At 36.8% G+C, this 17012-nt stretch overlaps 1 protein-coding gene across 1 annotated transcript in view; it reads left to right on the forward strand.

The window, feature by feature from the left end:
• Septin2 (septin 2) overlaps positions 1–17012 on the forward strand; it is a 128495-nt gene that overhangs the window by 44653 nt on the left and 66830 nt on the right. The window contains exon 4 of the mRNA XM_090395031.1: positions 12110–12191. Coding sequence (XP_090251157.1) covers positions 12110–12191 — 82 coding nt within the window. The remainder of the gene's footprint in view (positions 1–12109; positions 12192–17012) is intronic.

The raw sequence follows: 17012 nt of genomic DNA on the forward strand, positions 1-17012 counted from the left end.
AATCAAGACTGGCAGCACATTCAACTAAAACTAACCATCAAGTAAAATGCAACAAATCAAAATGCTCCACATAGATTACAAATTCTTCTCAAGACCATTCAAGGAGTCAGCTGAAATGTGACTCTCAACAGTGCAACAAGAAATGGGGATGATTTTACATCAAGCCTGGTCTGATCTTCTCTCATTAAACACTGTATACATGTGGTTATCATTAGTTTACAGAGAACCACAAACCACATTCCATTGTTATATTCTGTTTTCAAATATTTCGTTGTCTCTATTGCTTCTGTGTGATTTGATTTTAATCTTTAGTTTATTCACTTGTTTCTCCTGACGATGAGAAACATGAATTTCACAAAACTAGCTGAGTAATTAATAAACTTTCAAATTCCACCTGTTTTATATGGTAAGAATGCCAGCAAAACACTAGTTGTAAAAGAGGAAAATATTTCATTACCAATATTTGACATCCCGTCAATGAAAATTATCAAGGTTAGAGCACACAATCACAACAGGGAAAACAATACAAAAACAAAATTTAAGCTGGTGTCCGAATGTCCTACATCTACTATTTTCAGAAGAATTGCTTTTTTTGTGAGGAATTCAAGCTCTTGGTTTCTTTATTAGTCAAAAAAATTCTATATCAATATCCCAGACAGTCTGATAAACACAAAATGCAAGATTTCAGAGGAGTAGTGATTCTCTCTTATATACAGTCAATATATAAGAATGTCTCTATAAAACTTCCAGAACTTCCTAATCTGTCACTTAAAAAACCTGCTATCTATAAGATCATCTCCACCTGTCAGTTGTGCTACATTGGATAGACAAGCAGATTGGGAGAGACATGAAAGTCTGAACATATCAAGGACACGGAGAACAATAGAAAATACAAATCAGGACTAGGAAGCATATAAACTGAAAGTAAGCACTGAGCACTATGGCAAACAAACCAAAATGTTCCACTTAGAATACAAATTGTGTTTGAGCCAGCTGAAAGGAAAAAACACCCTCAACAGTGCAATAAGAAACAAGGGATGAACTTTATATCAAGTCTCATCTTCTCTCATTAAACATATGCACATTGTTGCCAGTAGTTCACAGAGGACCACAAGCCAGCAATTAACTTCATAGCACATGCACTTTAAATGTTATTCATGTTATGAAATCTTTCATAGTGAATGTTACCTGTGTGTAATGTGATTTAATTTTAATTTTTAGTTTATTCACTTAATTATCTTGATTATATGAAATACATGAATTTCTGAAACTATCAAGTAATTAACTATTTAATAAACTATTTAAAATTCCAGCTGTTTTATATAATAAGAATACCAACAACACTGTTGTATTAAGTCTTTGCTTCACAGATGCCTGTATAACAAAATCTGATCTTGTGGTAAGCTCATGCTCTTAAAAGCCACTAGGGTCTTAAGTGAATATAGTGGTATATTTGAGTTGTGTTAAGAAAAGTGTTTTAAATAGTGTATAGTGTTTTTTTTTTTTGTATAATTGTGCATCATTTTTTCCATGCTGGATACATGTTCTTTGGTAGTGTACTATTGTAATTATGTTCTTGCTATGCTTGTTTTGTTTGTTCCTATTGCTTCTGCTTTCTGAAAATGGCGTCCACAAAGAAGTGCACGTGTGGCATGGAAAGCTTTGGCATGATGATAGTTCTGCTCTGGATGTGTTGTGAGAATTGTTTCATGTATGCACTAAAAAATGTAAAAGATTTGTGAACAGTTAGACAAAACAGGTTTAATGTTGAACATTTAGCAAAGCTACTATTTGCTGAGAAGGAACAGAATCAAGAAGTAAGCATAGTTAATGATCAAAGGATGCTTGTGAAGCAGGATAGCAATGGGTTGTATGGCAGGAGGAGGAGGATGGATGTGAGATTGAAGATTTGATTTTGATAGAACAAGGTGATGAATGCATAAAGGTTGGATGAGACAGGTATGAATGGCGATCAGGAAACTGGAAGTGGTCAAACCAGAGAGAGAGAGAGATGTGATATAGCAACTGGAGTAGAGAATATCAGTGTTGGTAGAATGGCCTCAAAGACTGGGATGGATTGCTATATTTGTATACAAAAGTACAGTCTTTGAAATAAGAGAGCTGAGTTTGTTGCATTGATTAAGTATGTGCAAAGATAATTGTGAAGCTTGGTTGTCTGAGGATGATGTACTGTCAGTAATGGAAGTTAAAGGATATACAATTTTTTGAAGGATAAGATGATGAAAAGTGGAGGGGGGGGTACTATTAACGATTGAACAGGAATTGCTTCCACAAAATGCAGAAGTTGAAAGCGCACATGCAGATTTTGAATCTGTGTTATGAGGTGAAGTGTGAAATTAACAGAGTAGTATATCTGATAGGATGCTGTTATAGGCCAGGGAATGTAGAGAATACCAATTGTGAAATGTGTAGGAAAATTTTTGGGCATGTAAAAAGAAGCTGATCCTGATGGGAGACTTACAGGAATTAATTAGCATTTACAGGAATATAGAATGGAAGGAGGAGATAGTGTATGGGAACAAGGAGTGTGAGTTTGTTGAATTTCTGAGGGATAAATATCTTAAAGCAGCATGTGACTGAAGCAACTAGAGGTTTTTAGTGTTTTGGATTTATCACCAAATCCAAAACACTAACAACTATATCTTCACAAGATATAGTTGTTAGTGAGGTATTAACACTTCTGCTGGTTGGTGAGCATGATCATGAAGTACTTATTTGGGAAATGGTGAAACAAGAAAAGGTTATTGTCAAAAAAAAAAAAGGATGTATGTGGGATTATGGGATGCTCTGTAGTCAACTAGCATCAGTACATTGGATAAATGAGATGTGCTGAAAAGATGTTGACAGTGTATGGGAATTCATAAGGCATTTTTTTGTCACAAGCAGTGTGTATAACTGCATACCAAAAGTTAAGTGAGTAAACAGAGTAAGAGTGAAATGGATGAACAGTGAAATCAAGCAAGCCTGTTTTGGTAAAAAAATCTTATGGAAGACAGTTGGTGGTGATCAGGTCCATGGATAATATAAAGTGCAGGTGACATTGTGTGGTAAAGAAAGAAAAGATGTAGTATGAGAGAAGATTGACTGACTAGTCAGGGCCAAGGTTAATTCAAGGGAATTCTTCCACTATATGGCAAGCAAGAGGAAGAAGAAGAATTATGACAGGTTGACATTCATGAATAGTCATGGCAGCAGAGTGACCATTGCAAAGGATATAATGGAAATATTGAATGAGCACTTATCAGTGTACATCATACTGATGTAAATGATGCTATCCACTATTTAGAAGGGAGGCAAAGTATATAAGGAGAATTGGAAGTGAGAGAATCAGGTGTTGACTGGGTTAAATGCTAATAAAGCTGTGGAATGGATGACGTTAGTTTTTAAAATTATTTTTAACTTTATTTTTTTTACTGTAATTAAGTGTGTATGTGTGTTAAGATTAGTTGGCATGCTATAAATAAAGCTTGCTTAAGTGAATTTTTTTTTAGAAAAGTGATCATCGCTAATGTTAAACCAAGTAATTCTAGAACGATATTCCTTAAGTGTTTTTATTAAATTAATTTTTTGAATTATTTCTGTTCACTTAGTCACATTTGATAAATGTGAAATGCTTGCAGGTTTATTTAGCTATATACAGGTAACACCAGTATAACACGATTGTTAGGTTCCTAAAAATACCGTGTTACATGAATTCGTGTTATATGAAACAAAGAACTAGTACAAAAAAACAGGGTTAGGTTCCAAAAGTTAAAAAAAACTATACTATTTTCTTTTTATAACTAAGAGAAATGTATGTTTATTAAAACAATAATTGATCAAAAATATTACATATTAATATCATTATATAATGTTTACATAATCCATTCGGCCAGCCTGGTTGACCGAGTGGTTAGCGTATCCGCTCTCCAGCCAAAAGGCTGCGGGTTCGAATCCTGCTGTGGGCTTGGATGTTTGTGATTGTCCCTGAAAATACTAGTGGGAGTGGTGGGCGGTAGATGGTGTTGGTGTAGTTGTGGTTCATTGTAGATTGTGGGTGGTGGAGATGGAGAGTTGTAGAGTAGATGCCCTCCCTCAATGAGTCTTTGGACTCCCTGGAGGTGTCGAGTAATAATAATAATAATGGTACATAATGTTCCTTTGTCATCACTACTAAGCACCATTAAACGAGGGCATTTTCTTTCTGGCAAAATATCTTCATCTTCTGAGCTTTCTTCAGCAGCATCTTGAGTTCTATGCTCTACTTTTTGCAAAAAATGTGTTATTTTCGATTGTGTGCATTTAGCTGAGAGATCTTTATAAATTTCGTTGTATGGAACTAAACACTTGTGAAGTTCTCTCTTGAATTTTGTGCTTCTTTCAGTGGAAAGATCTTCATTTAGAAAACATAATTCCAATTGTTCGACTAAGTCTAGGCCTTTTATTATGCTTTTTAGGGTAAAATGTTTCACTTCATCGTTTCCATCTGTGCTATTGTCCTCTGAATTAATTTGGATTATCCCAGATGCCATTTCCACCAAATTTGCTTCATCATTCTCTTCTTCCAGTAATTCTTGAATATTTTCGACATTCATATCGCAAAAACCTTCCCCTCCTAGAGACTGAGCAAGTTCTATTATTGCATCCATTCTGTTTTCTGCTGGCATGATTAGATTTTCGCTTTGAACTTATTCTGGCCATATATTTTTCCAACAGGCATTTAAAGTTGTTGGTTTTATTTCTTTCATGGATGAAGTTATGAGATTAATACAGTCCAAAATTGTAAAAAGTTTCCATGACTTCGATAGATTCGTCGTCGACTTTATTCAAAATCCATTGCAGCGATTTCCTGATGTAATTAGTTTTAAATATAGCTATAATCCTTTGATCTAACAGTTGAAGTAATGAACTTGTATTTGGGGTAAAAATTATTTTGACATTTGGGTGATTTAAATCTTTCAGATGGCTGGGTACATTATCCAATATCAGTAGAACTTTAAAATCTAGATTTTTCTGCTTTAAGTAGTTTTCCACACTTGGTACAAAACAGTTTAGAAACAAATTGATTTTTAAAAAAAATCAATCAGTAGTTACCCAACTTTTCTTATTTGCCATCTAATATACTGGTAAAGCACTCTTATTTAGTTACTTAAATATAAGGAGCCAATAGGCTTCATTTCAGTAATATAAACATTATTTAAATTAAGGGGATATTAAATCCCACATTATTTTAAAACTGAATAAGAAACTCAAAGATTGGAATCAGAGAGTTTCATGTCAAATATAGTATAGTAAATTATAAAGGTATCGGCGACTACTAGTGTGAGCTAATGCACGTAGTCCAAGTACGTAGTACAAACTCGGGCAACTCGCAGCGAAGGTGGTAAAGTTCTGACCTTTGCTGCGAGTTGCCTGAGTTTGTACTATGTACTTGGACTATGTGCATTAGCTCACGCTAGTAGTCGCCAATACCTTTATAGTTTACTATACTATATTCGGCATGAAACTCTCTAATTCCAATCTTTGGAGGTTTAAATAATAGAGGTTTAAACTTATGATTAAATAAAACATTATTCACTGATTTTATATATATATAAGGCATTATGAATGGATGTTTCAGCTTGGATCGACAAAACTAGAAAAGAAAAATAAGGATGAACTGTAGCTTTGAGAGTATGGGTGGGGGAATCTTAGGAATAAAATAAAACATCTAGGCAAAATGAAAACAATGACTAAGTCAATTTTCTGAACTATGGCCAAAGCAACAAAAGCCATAAAGTCAGAATATTATGTCTTTTAATTGCATAGATTGTCTGGCCAGTTTTTCTGTTTTGCAGGCTCAGAAACCTGAGTTTCCATGAACTCTACTGCCTTCATATGAGACTAGCTAATTTGCTTTCATTTGAAAAGCCCTTATAAAGATATTTTGTTCCTAGATGGAATTTGAACTGAGGTTTTTGAGCTCTTATGGATACTCCAGAAGTCAGACATCAGTTCATATTACAAATCTATATCATGTGGATAGACTTCAGTGTTGGTAATGGATGCTGCTATCATAGCTGATGGTGTTCAGAGTTCTTTCCATAAATGTTCTCTAGGGATGTTTCATTCATTTTAATGATATTGCTGACTGAGCCTCATAAATGATGATGTGAGTTAAGGAGATAATAACTAAAAATCAGTATAGTGTAGTCTCCAAAATTAAATTCAAACTATTATATTATCATCGCACCCTCCACTGGAGTCAGCAGTCTCATCATGGGGGGGGGTATCATTCAACTGATATTCAACATTCATATTCTTCATCATGATCTGTATTCATAAAGAACAGTAAGGCTTTGATCTGAATAAAAAGAACAAAAAAGTATATTGACTGTGAGATCCTAATAAATCAATAGCCTAGATTGTCACATACAACTTGGAAAGCATTATTAGTAAGGATGGGATGCAATTGTTTGGAATTACAGCTAAGGCTATGAGTATATTATGTCTGGTTTTGCATGTGTGTAGTGTGTTCTTGTTGGTTTGCCTGTTTTGCAGAATGAAAAATATGTATTTCCAGAAAAGGAAAACCCTACCACTCGTGCATGAGACTGGCTAACTCACCTTCTGAAAAGCTCTTATAAAGATTCTTCACATCCTAGAGAAAAGTCCAACACATGCCTTTTCAACCAAAGATTTTGTTGATACCGAAATGAGGTTTGAGAATGGTGAGAATTGTCTTATTCTTATGAATAAATATCAGTCAAGGTTGCTCTTGACTGATACTGAATAATTCATTAGTCACTGCTAACAACAAATACTTTATATCTTCTTTCAGAATGCATCCCTTTTTCGACTGGAAAATGGAAGACAGTCAAAATATGAATTCCAATGATTGAGATAGGTGAAACAGAAAAGAAAAATTCTTGAGTAGGAAGTTGAAAAGATTAGAATGATTTGCAGTGTTTGGAGAGCAGCTGAGATAGCAAATTAATATTTTACAATTGAAACAAAAAAATTATAACGAGATCATAAAGGAGGAGTTTCTTAATACAGAATGTCAGAGGTCATGGATTTTTAAATAGTATTTTGTAATTTCTAATGTAGTTATACTGAAATGTAATATTATGCATAGTGGGAAGGATCATTATCCAGACTGATTTTGACCCTTTTATTGGCGATATAGCCTTGTGGAATCTTCCTTCTCATCAGTTGTGAATAGTGTATACTTGAGAAGGGTGTGTATGTTGTGCATTATTTGATGCTAGGACAACTGGACATTAAGTTGCTGCCTCTATATGTTAAGCAGCCTAGTTGTGAAGATATTTTATGTGCGAATTTTTATTTGCTCACACTTGTGTAAAATAAAGATGTAAAAAGAAGATAATTTGTCAAATATAATTGGCTTTTTCCCAGTGAAAAAAAATTTTCTATTGCAAGGAACTTATTTTTTAGCTGGTTGGGAGGCAACATGAAATGTTTTCTGAAACTTTGTCCTTTATGCTGTCTAATAGCTGGTCTCTGGAACTGCTTAACTTCTGCATACTTGAATGGAGGAAGATATTCTATCAATGGTATGTTGAACATACAATGATATGTTCAACAGACTTGTAAAAGATATTGCTTATACTACCCATAAGGGGGAGCAAATGAAAAAGAGAAGTCCCCTCCCATACACAAGACCACATATTCCACTAAGATTGTACTATAAGTATGTTATTTTCAACCACATAACTAATGTAATAAAAATAGCTAACACTGGGTTTATTGGTCATAAAGATTTGATACTACTAGTTTCGCCACATAAATTGGTGGCCTCATCTGGATTTGGATGAACATACAAATATAAATAAACAATAATCTTTGATTATGAATCAATACATTACTAAAATAATATCAAATGCATAGGAACTGTTACACAAGCACAATAGAAACACGTGGAGCGTGGATGCTGGCACATGGTCAGTCATTTTTCAGCAGATGCGTCCAATAGTTAGTAGAGAAATTAAACTCTGTGTTTAGAGATCTGATGAGTGACTTCCAAATGTCACACAGAATCATTCCTTGGTTTCTGTTTAGGGTACCTTGTGAGTGGATTACCACTGTAGCCTCTTTTATTTTGCAGGAGCTGTAGTCTTCTTCTATGTATGGCATGGAGCACTTATTCCATTCAATGTTGTGGTGAGTGTTGGAGAAATGGAATGCCAACCCTGAATTGTTATCTCTGTTGTTGTTGACATCTCCAATATGTTCCTTTTGTCTTATTTCTAAACTTCTCGAAGTTTGTCCTATGGGATGGTGTAAACTCCAGGATGTTTGCTGAAAGAGTTGTAGTCCTTGGGTGAGCATAATTTATGGCCTGCATTTGAATGGATTTGGTGTGCGGAGACTGGAAAAAGTGTCGCTGAATGAAGTGAAAATGGATGTGCAGAACCAGGGAAACTAGAACTACCAAGGAGGGGGGTGGGAGTGGATATGCGGACATCAGTGAGACAGTTGAGAGTAAGAATGTATATAATGTACCCCAGCCAGTACTAAGGACAAAAAATCAGAATGGGATAGTTAGAATAACGCATCAAGATAGGGGTGGGACAAAGGGATTTCTGCATTTCATGTATACTAATGCCAGGAGTATTAGGAACAAGAAGGAAGAATTTTTGGCCTTGGTTGGCTCTTCCTGGACACAGGTTATTGGCATTAGTGAAACATGGCTGACGGAAGATGATATAGTTAGTGGGATAGAATGTGTAGGTTATAGTGTGTTTAGGAGGGACAGAGAGAGAGAGAATAAAATTGGGAGAGGAGTGTTATTGATGATAGCTGATGAACTGCAGCCAAAGAGAATAGAAGTTGTATTGCAGGATAGTGAAAAGAACTCATTTGAGGCTATTTGGTGTGAGATTGAGACTGGCAGAACAAAATATACAGTTGGGTGCTGCTATAGACCAGGTGATGGATTAGATGGTGGAGATAGTATGCATAAACAAATTGATGAAATGAATGGAAGGAGGGTAATTATTATGGGGGATTTCAACTATGGTAACATTGATTGGAAGGGGTAGAGGACACATGTGAGGAAGGAAATGGATTTTATTCAATTATTAAGGGATAAATATCTGAGACGACATTTAATTGAAAATACTAGGGGTGTGAGAGTGCTTGACCTGGTAATAGCATCTGAGAATTTGACTGTAATGAATATGACCATGTTGCCACCTATTGGTGAGAGTGATCATAAGGTCTTGACCTGGGAGGTGGCTAAAGGTGTGGAATTTTTGATTAAGACAGGGTATGTGTGGAATTACTGTGTTGGCAAGTATGACAAGCTTAGGAGATTACTTGGATCAGCGCCATGGCATGTACAATTGTCAGGGCTGGATGTCGATAGAGCATGGGAAGTGGTCAAGGAGCATTTACAGGTGGTTATGGCTGATTGTATACTTAGGGTCTGATTAGTAAAACAAGTAGGGGTTAAATGGATGAATAACACCATTAAGCTTGAGCTGCAAAAAAAAGAAACAACTGTGGAGGGAATCTAAAGAGAAGGGTCACCTGCAGGCACACGAACGGTATAAAGCGCAGGCCAGAAGGGTAACAAGTGTGGTAAAAAAAAAAAAAAAAAAAAATCAGATTATGAAAGGAAACTAGCTATGCAAGCTAAAGAGAATCCCAAACAGTTCTTTCAATATGCTGCAAGCAAAAAAAAAAAAACTGTACACGGCAAAATGATTTTAAGGAATAACGATGGTAAGGAGGTCACTGAATCAGTCGATATAGTGGAGTTACTGAGCGAGCACTTTGCAAACGTTTATCATCCAGGTGGTGACATTGAAAAAATGAAGGAACCATTAGTTTAGTTTATACGGGAATTGTGATGAATGAAGTGGAGGTGAATAGTCTATTACAGAACCTTAATGTGAATACATCCGTGGGATTGGATGGTATACCGGCACGGGTCTTGCGTGAAGCGGCTAAAGAATTATCAGTGCCCTTGACGATATTGTTTAATCTGAGTCTCGGGTCTGGTTTAGTCCCGAAGGTGTGGAAAGAGGGGGGGAAAATAGTTCCACTGCATAAAGAAGGATCCAAGACTACGGTTGCAAATTACCGACTGATCAGCATATCAGGAGTCGTTGTCAACGTCTTGGAGAAAGTAGTCAAAGGAAAAATACAGGAATGGATTGATGAAAATGAGATACTGTACGGGGGACAGCATGATTTTGTGAAGGGTAGATCATGCCTCAGTAACTTGCTCAAGTTTTTTAACATAGTGACGGCTGAACTGGATAAAGGTAATGGGTTTACAGTGATACTGCTGGACCTGGCTAAGGCATTTGACAGGATACTACATGGAATTCTAATCCGTAAACTACAACATATGAGAATGGATATATAGGGTTGGTGAGATGGACAGGTGAGTGGTTGATGGAGAGATATCAAAGAGTAGTTTATTCAGGAGTAGAGTCCAAAAGACGGCCTGTGACTAGTGGTGTGCCGCAGGGTTCTGTTCTTGGACCACTGCTGTTTAATTTGTTCATTAACGATATAGGGAAGGATCGAAGAGGAACAGTTCATTTGTTCGCTGATGATGCAAAGTTGGGTAGGGCAATAGTGAATGCAGAAGATGTCAAAATATTGCAGGAAGACTTGGATTGATTGGAGTTCTGGGCTAAGGAGAATGGATGTCAATTTAATGTGACAAAATGTAAGGTTATACATTTTTGGGTGAAAAGATTAGCAGCAGTATACCACATTGGTGGAACTGTACTCCAGGAGATTGATGAGGCCAGGGACTTGGGAGTGTTGGTGTATAGGGAGATGAAGTTTAGGGGGCACATTGCAAAAGTTGCTAAATCAGCTCATCAACTCACTTGGTTGTTGAAAAATATCTTGACGAGCAGAGACAAGCAAGTTATTGTAACCCTGTACCGAGCCTTGATATGACCTCATCTCGACTACTGTGCCCTGATTTGGTCACCTAGGTTTCTTCTTGATGGGGAGGAGGTGGAAAGGATCCAGAGGCAAGTGACTAAGATGATAGCAGATCTGCGGAATGAACCATATGAGAACAGGTTGAAGATCTGTGGGTTGCAGAAATTAGTTGATAGGCGGAAAAGGGGAGATATGATTGAGACATTCAAATTGCCAAAGGGTTTCTATAGGATTAATTCAGAGGATATTTTTGAGATCAGGACTGGTGGTGGGAGAACTAGGGGACACCTATGGAAGCTGGGCAAGAATGTGGTTAGGAGGGGTGCTAGAGCTGGTTTCTTTACTTTTGGAGTGGTAAATGAGTGGAATAAGCTGCCAGAGTCTGTTGTGGGTGTTATGATGGTGAGTGAAATCAAGTCAAGGTATGATAGATACTGTGAGAATGTCGTATATTTGTGTGGACATGATGTTTAGGGCCTCCCTCGATGAGTCTAAGGACTCCCTGGAGTCGCCCGTAGTAATAGTAATAACAGATTTCATATTGTCATAATTGGGTTGAAGGCTACTCTAATGTCATGAGATTTCAGGAGATTAGCAATTTTTTTGCTAAAGTTCACTAACAAAAGGGATGGAAATTGGAGTTCTGTAATGAATGTCATGGATTTGTTGTAGAGAGGGATTAGAGAATAGTATTCTTTTTGCTATTTTTTAGGATATCCATCGCTGATCAGTAGTTGAAAAATAGAATGTAATTCTTCTGTTAATGTTCCTTCATCTCTTATAATAGAGATCACCCTCTTTTTCAGCATACGTACAGTGCCCAATTATTTATTTACATTTGTATGTTTATCCAAACCCAGATGAAGCTACTAGTTTACATGGCGAAACTAGTAGGTAACTAGTTGTATCAAATCTTTACGCCCAATAAACCCAGTGTTAGTTATTTTTATTACATAAGATTGTACTATTTCACAGGTGATAATCATAATCCACCATGATTTTGCTTATATGCACTGGTTAATGTTTTAATTGCAAAAAATATTTTTAGAAAGTGAGGTTAATTGTGATTACCTTAACATTATTACATCATACCTGTTTTCTTATTTTTGGTTCATTTTTGCAGTATTGACTTGACTTAAGATTTTATTGCATGCATTTCTTTTAAAATTTAAATCAAATGGTTTGTATATTGCAGAACTCCACGAAAGTAATGTTCGTTTGAAACTTACTATAGTTGACACAGTTGGTTATGGTGATCAAATAAACAAAGAAGATAGGTATGTTTAATACAGTGAAAATATTTTTTGTATGGCATGTATAACTATAATTTAAATGCTTGTAATTCTCATAATTTAAATGAGTGTAATTCTTGTATCTTTCTTAAATGCAATGGTAAGCCGGATAACTGTTAAAATCAGTGATAGCTTAAGTTATGTATACTAAGCAGCTATTCTAGTTTCATTCAGATAGCCAGAGATCAGCCTATAGGATTACAAGATTTCAAAATAGAGAAGTAACATTTGAGGAGAGAATTAAGTATTAAATAAATCTTTTATTCCCTATAGGGAGTAGGTGAGGTTGTTTTAGCCCTATGTAACTTTTGGAGACTGAGGGGGGGGGGTGGACAGTTTAGTGGCCAATCAGAGATAGCTGGTTCAAGACTACTGCTAATTATAATTATCTAATAGAGGCAAACAAATGTTATGATAGATTTTCTTGAGTTTATGGGACAAAGAAAAAAACTGAGTTTTTGGAAGAAAAACCCCACTCATGCATGAGATTGATTTGCTCAGGAACCAGTCAATGAAAGGGTTAGAAAAAGTTTCTCTACTCAGCTACTAGATTTGAAACTGAGAACGGCTTCTTTGGGCAACCTAGCAGTATGGATGCAAACAATATGTCCACAGAGCTACACAGACCTTTGGAATTGAGTTTTAAATGTCTATTATCTATTGCTCACCTTCCTTCCTGTTACAAACATATTCACAAATTATTATTGGCCCTAGGAAAGATGAACTTATCAAAATCTGTCATTTTCTAGGGCTGGACAGAATTGCATTGCAACCTGGATTTGACCCCATACTATAAGGAGTCATTTAGTTGACATTTAAATTACCATTGTAAACATGTTGTGTATGAAATATATTCATTACAAATGGTAAAAGATTTGTGAAAAGTGAGACTGCTGAGTGATATATAAAGAAAATGTTTTCAGAGTCAGTATCGCTTATGTTAAGAGAGTAAAGCACATGATGGCAGAGTAGGAATATTGACAAAAGTTAAGAAAATGCAACTGTTGGTGATATTGTTAAAGGTGCAGTGGTGAAAGTCAGGAGAATGAAGATGACTTCATGATAATAATTGCAATTGAATCAATGTGTAGGTGTTGCAGAAGGGATGGTGTACAGCTTGGTAGACCTGTGGACTCATTTTGACAAGTGGAAGGACTTACATGATGCTAATGAATTGTACTTAAATGGATTTGGTGTCAGCTGTCTCTTGTCAAGAATAAGAGCAAGAGGGTTTTGGTTGGTGCATCTCCACCAAATGTTATAGGTCTATGTGAAGTCTTTCACAGGATAAAGCATGCAATTGAACAATTACAGAAACAACAGGTGATTGGTAAGGCTGTGAAGAGAAAGAAACAAGAACTTATAATTGAGAAAAGCAGGGCAAGAAGAAAAAAAAATTTGGCGTAATCCATGATATAAAGAGTATTTAATGAGAGCCTGAATACATGTTGCTTCCCTGGTGTGAAAACTAATATTAGTGAAGCTGTCAGAATGCAGAAAGGTAAGTTGACAGAATTGTTTTTGCAGCTATCAATGACTTGAAAGGTAGAAAATATTTTATGAGAGAAAAAGGTTAATTGGCAGGACTGCTGCTGATGGTAGATGAATTACAACCAAGGTGGTGAGGGAAGGACATCAGAAACACAGGGATGTGGAAGGCAGTTCATTTGAAGCATGTGAGATATGGGTTAGTAAGACAAAATATGCATTGTTGCTGAGTGGCCAGGAGGTGTACAGATAAATGTGGAAGAAATGAATTGGCAAATTAGCATGAGGAGTACAGATAGAGTAATTATTATTGGAGTTTCAGTTACAGAGACATAAATTGGAAGTAGGAAACATCACATAGTGTGGGAAGGAAATGGAATTTATTTGCTTACTAAAATTACTTGAAACAGTGATGTGGATTTGAGAGTGCTACTAGATCTTGTCATAGGATCTGAAAATCTGTCCATAACCAAGGTGGCCACAGTGGCTTCTGTTGGACTGTGTATTCTTGGCTTAGGAAGTTGCCACACGTGGAATTTTCAGTTAATAAGGGGGTATAAATAGAACTTCAAGGCAGATGAATTATCTCTCAATATCTGAAGATATTGTGAGATATCTAAAGGAAGCAACATCAGAGACTACACACGAAGCAAGAAAGATAAATAAGATAGGATAGATAAAACAGTATCATTAAGCAGAACTGCCAAAAATGAAAATGTTGTGTAGGGTATATAAGGAGAAAGGTTAACAAGCAAGGCAAGAAAGGTGACCACATGGTAAATGAGACAAGGTCATATGAAAAGAAATTAGCCAAGCAGGGTCAAAGGAAATCCTAGAGCTCTTTTGCTGTGTGCAAAGTAAATGAAAAGAATAAATATTGGGAAAATGAGTGCTGATGGATACAAGATGATAGAAACAGACAAAATAGTTGAGTTACTGAGTGACCACTTTGCAAAGCTTTATCATCATGTTAGAAGCTTAATGGAATATATACAGCACTCGGAAAGGATTAAAACTGATTTTAAGTTTCCAATATTTCGTCTCATTCACTGAGACATCTTCAGGGATTACAAAAAATTATTGTAACACACTCAAATACAACACAATACTAAGTGAAATCCATTGTAGGTGACCTAGGATGTAAGGTGGGATCTCTGATAATTAATGTTTCTCAAATTTTGGGAAGTTTTATGCAACCGTATTTATTTAAATTCAGTTGATTTCTGAGTGCTGCTGCCGATTCTAAAAATAGTCTTTCTTTTTTGAATTTACCATGGTGGAGCATGATAGTTTTTTTCCAGGAGATCCTGTGGGTTGTATCCAAAACATGGTCTACAAGGCCAGATTGACCATAGTTGTGATTGCAGATGTATGATTTGTGTTCTTCTAAATGGATGGTTGCTGATCTGCTTGTCTATCCAATGTAAGCCAGCTTGCAGGAACAGGGTACTTTATAAACTCCAGGCACTGAGAGAGGAGGGGAGCTGATCTTTGGTAGAACGGATAAGGGTAGAAAGTTTACAGTGGGACTTGAACACTGTGTGGAGGTTGTACTTTTTTTTTTTTTTTTTTTTAAGGACCTGCCTATTTTTTCTGATGTGCCATGGATGTAGGGTATGGTGATGGCATTTCTGAAATCCTTCTGAAGATATTGAAGAGATAACTGTGAAATTGGGGAGGAACTGATTATTTTTTTAATTCTGTAATTGCTGTAGCCATTGGAAAGGAAGGTGTTGTGTATGTGGTTGAGTTTGGTTGAAGGGGCAGTTCCACTGGAACAAAAATTATTATTATTATTATTTCGGGCGACTCCAGGAGTCCTTAGACTCATCGAGGGAGGCCCTAAACATCATGTCCACACAACTATGCGATTACATTCTCACAGTATCTATCATACCTTGTCTTGAACTCGTTCACCGTCATAGCACCCACAACAGACTCTGGCAGCTTATTCCACTCATTTACCACTCTAAAAGTAAAGAACCCAGCTCTAACACCCCTGCTAACCACACTCTTGCCCAGCTTCCATAGGTGTCCCCTAGTTCTCCCACCACCAGTCCTGATCTCAAAAATATCCTCTGAATTAATCCTATAGAATCCCTTTAGCAATTTGAATGTCTCGATCATATCTCCTCTCCTCTGCCTATCAACTAGTTTCTGCAACCCACAAATCTTCAACCTGTTCTCATATGGTTCATTCCATAGACCTGTTATCATCTTAGTCACTCGCCTCTGGATCCTCTCCACCTCCTCCCCATCAAGGAGAAACCGAGGTGACCAAATCTGGGCACAGTAGTCGAGATGAGGTCTTATCAAGGCTCGGTACAGAGGTACAATAACTTACTTGTCTCTGCTCATCAAGGTATTTTTCAACAACCAAGTGAGTTGATGAGCTGATTTAGCTACTTTTGCAGTGTGCCCCCTAAACTTCATCTCCCTATCCAACAACACTCCCAAGTCCCTGGCCTCATCAATCTTTTGGAGTACAGTTCCACCAATGTGGTATACTGCTGCTAATCTTTTCACCCCAAACTGCATAACCTTACATTTTGTCACATTAAATTGATATCCATTCTCCTTAGCCCAGAACTCCAATCTATCTAAGTCATCCTGCAAGACTTTGACATCTTCTGCATTCACTATTGCCCTACCCAACTTTGCATCATCAGCGAACAAATGAATTGTTCCACTTAGATCCTTCCCTATATCGTAAATGAACAGATTAAACAGCAGTGGTCCAAGAACAGAACCCTGTGGCACACCACTAGTCACAGGCCGTCTTTTGGACTCTACTCCTGAATAAACTACTCTTTGATATCTCTCCATCAACCAACCACCTATCCACCTCACCAACCCTATATCCATTCCCATATGTTGTAGTTTACGGATTAGTATTCCATGTGGTATCCTGTCAAACGCCTTTGCCAGGTCCAGCAGTATCACTGTAAACCCATTTCCCTTATCCAGTTCAACCGTCACCTTGTTATAAAACTTGAGCAAGTTACTGAATCATGATCTACCCTTCACAAAGCCATGCTGTCCCCTGTACAGTATCTCGTTTTCATCAATCCATTCCTGTATTTTTCCCTTGACTACTTTCTCTAAGACCTTGACAACGACTCCTGATATGCTGATCAGTCGGTAATTTGCAACCGTAGTCTTGGATCCTCCTTTATGCAGTGAAACTATTTTCCTCTCTTTCCACACCTTCGGGACTAAGCCAGACCTGAGACTCAGATTAAACAACATGGTCAAGGGCACTGATAATTCTTTAGCCGCTTCACGCAAGACCCGTGCTGGTATACCATCCAATCCCAC

The sequence above is a fragment of the Typopeltis vanoorti genome, chromosome 6 (assembly GCF_054136105.1).
Source record: "Typopeltis vanoorti isolate ZY-2024b chromosome 6, IOZ_Tvanoo_1.0, whole genome shotgun sequence".
NCBI lineage: Eukaryota > Metazoa > Arthropoda > Arachnida > Uropygi > Thelyphonidae > Typopeltis > Typopeltis vanoorti.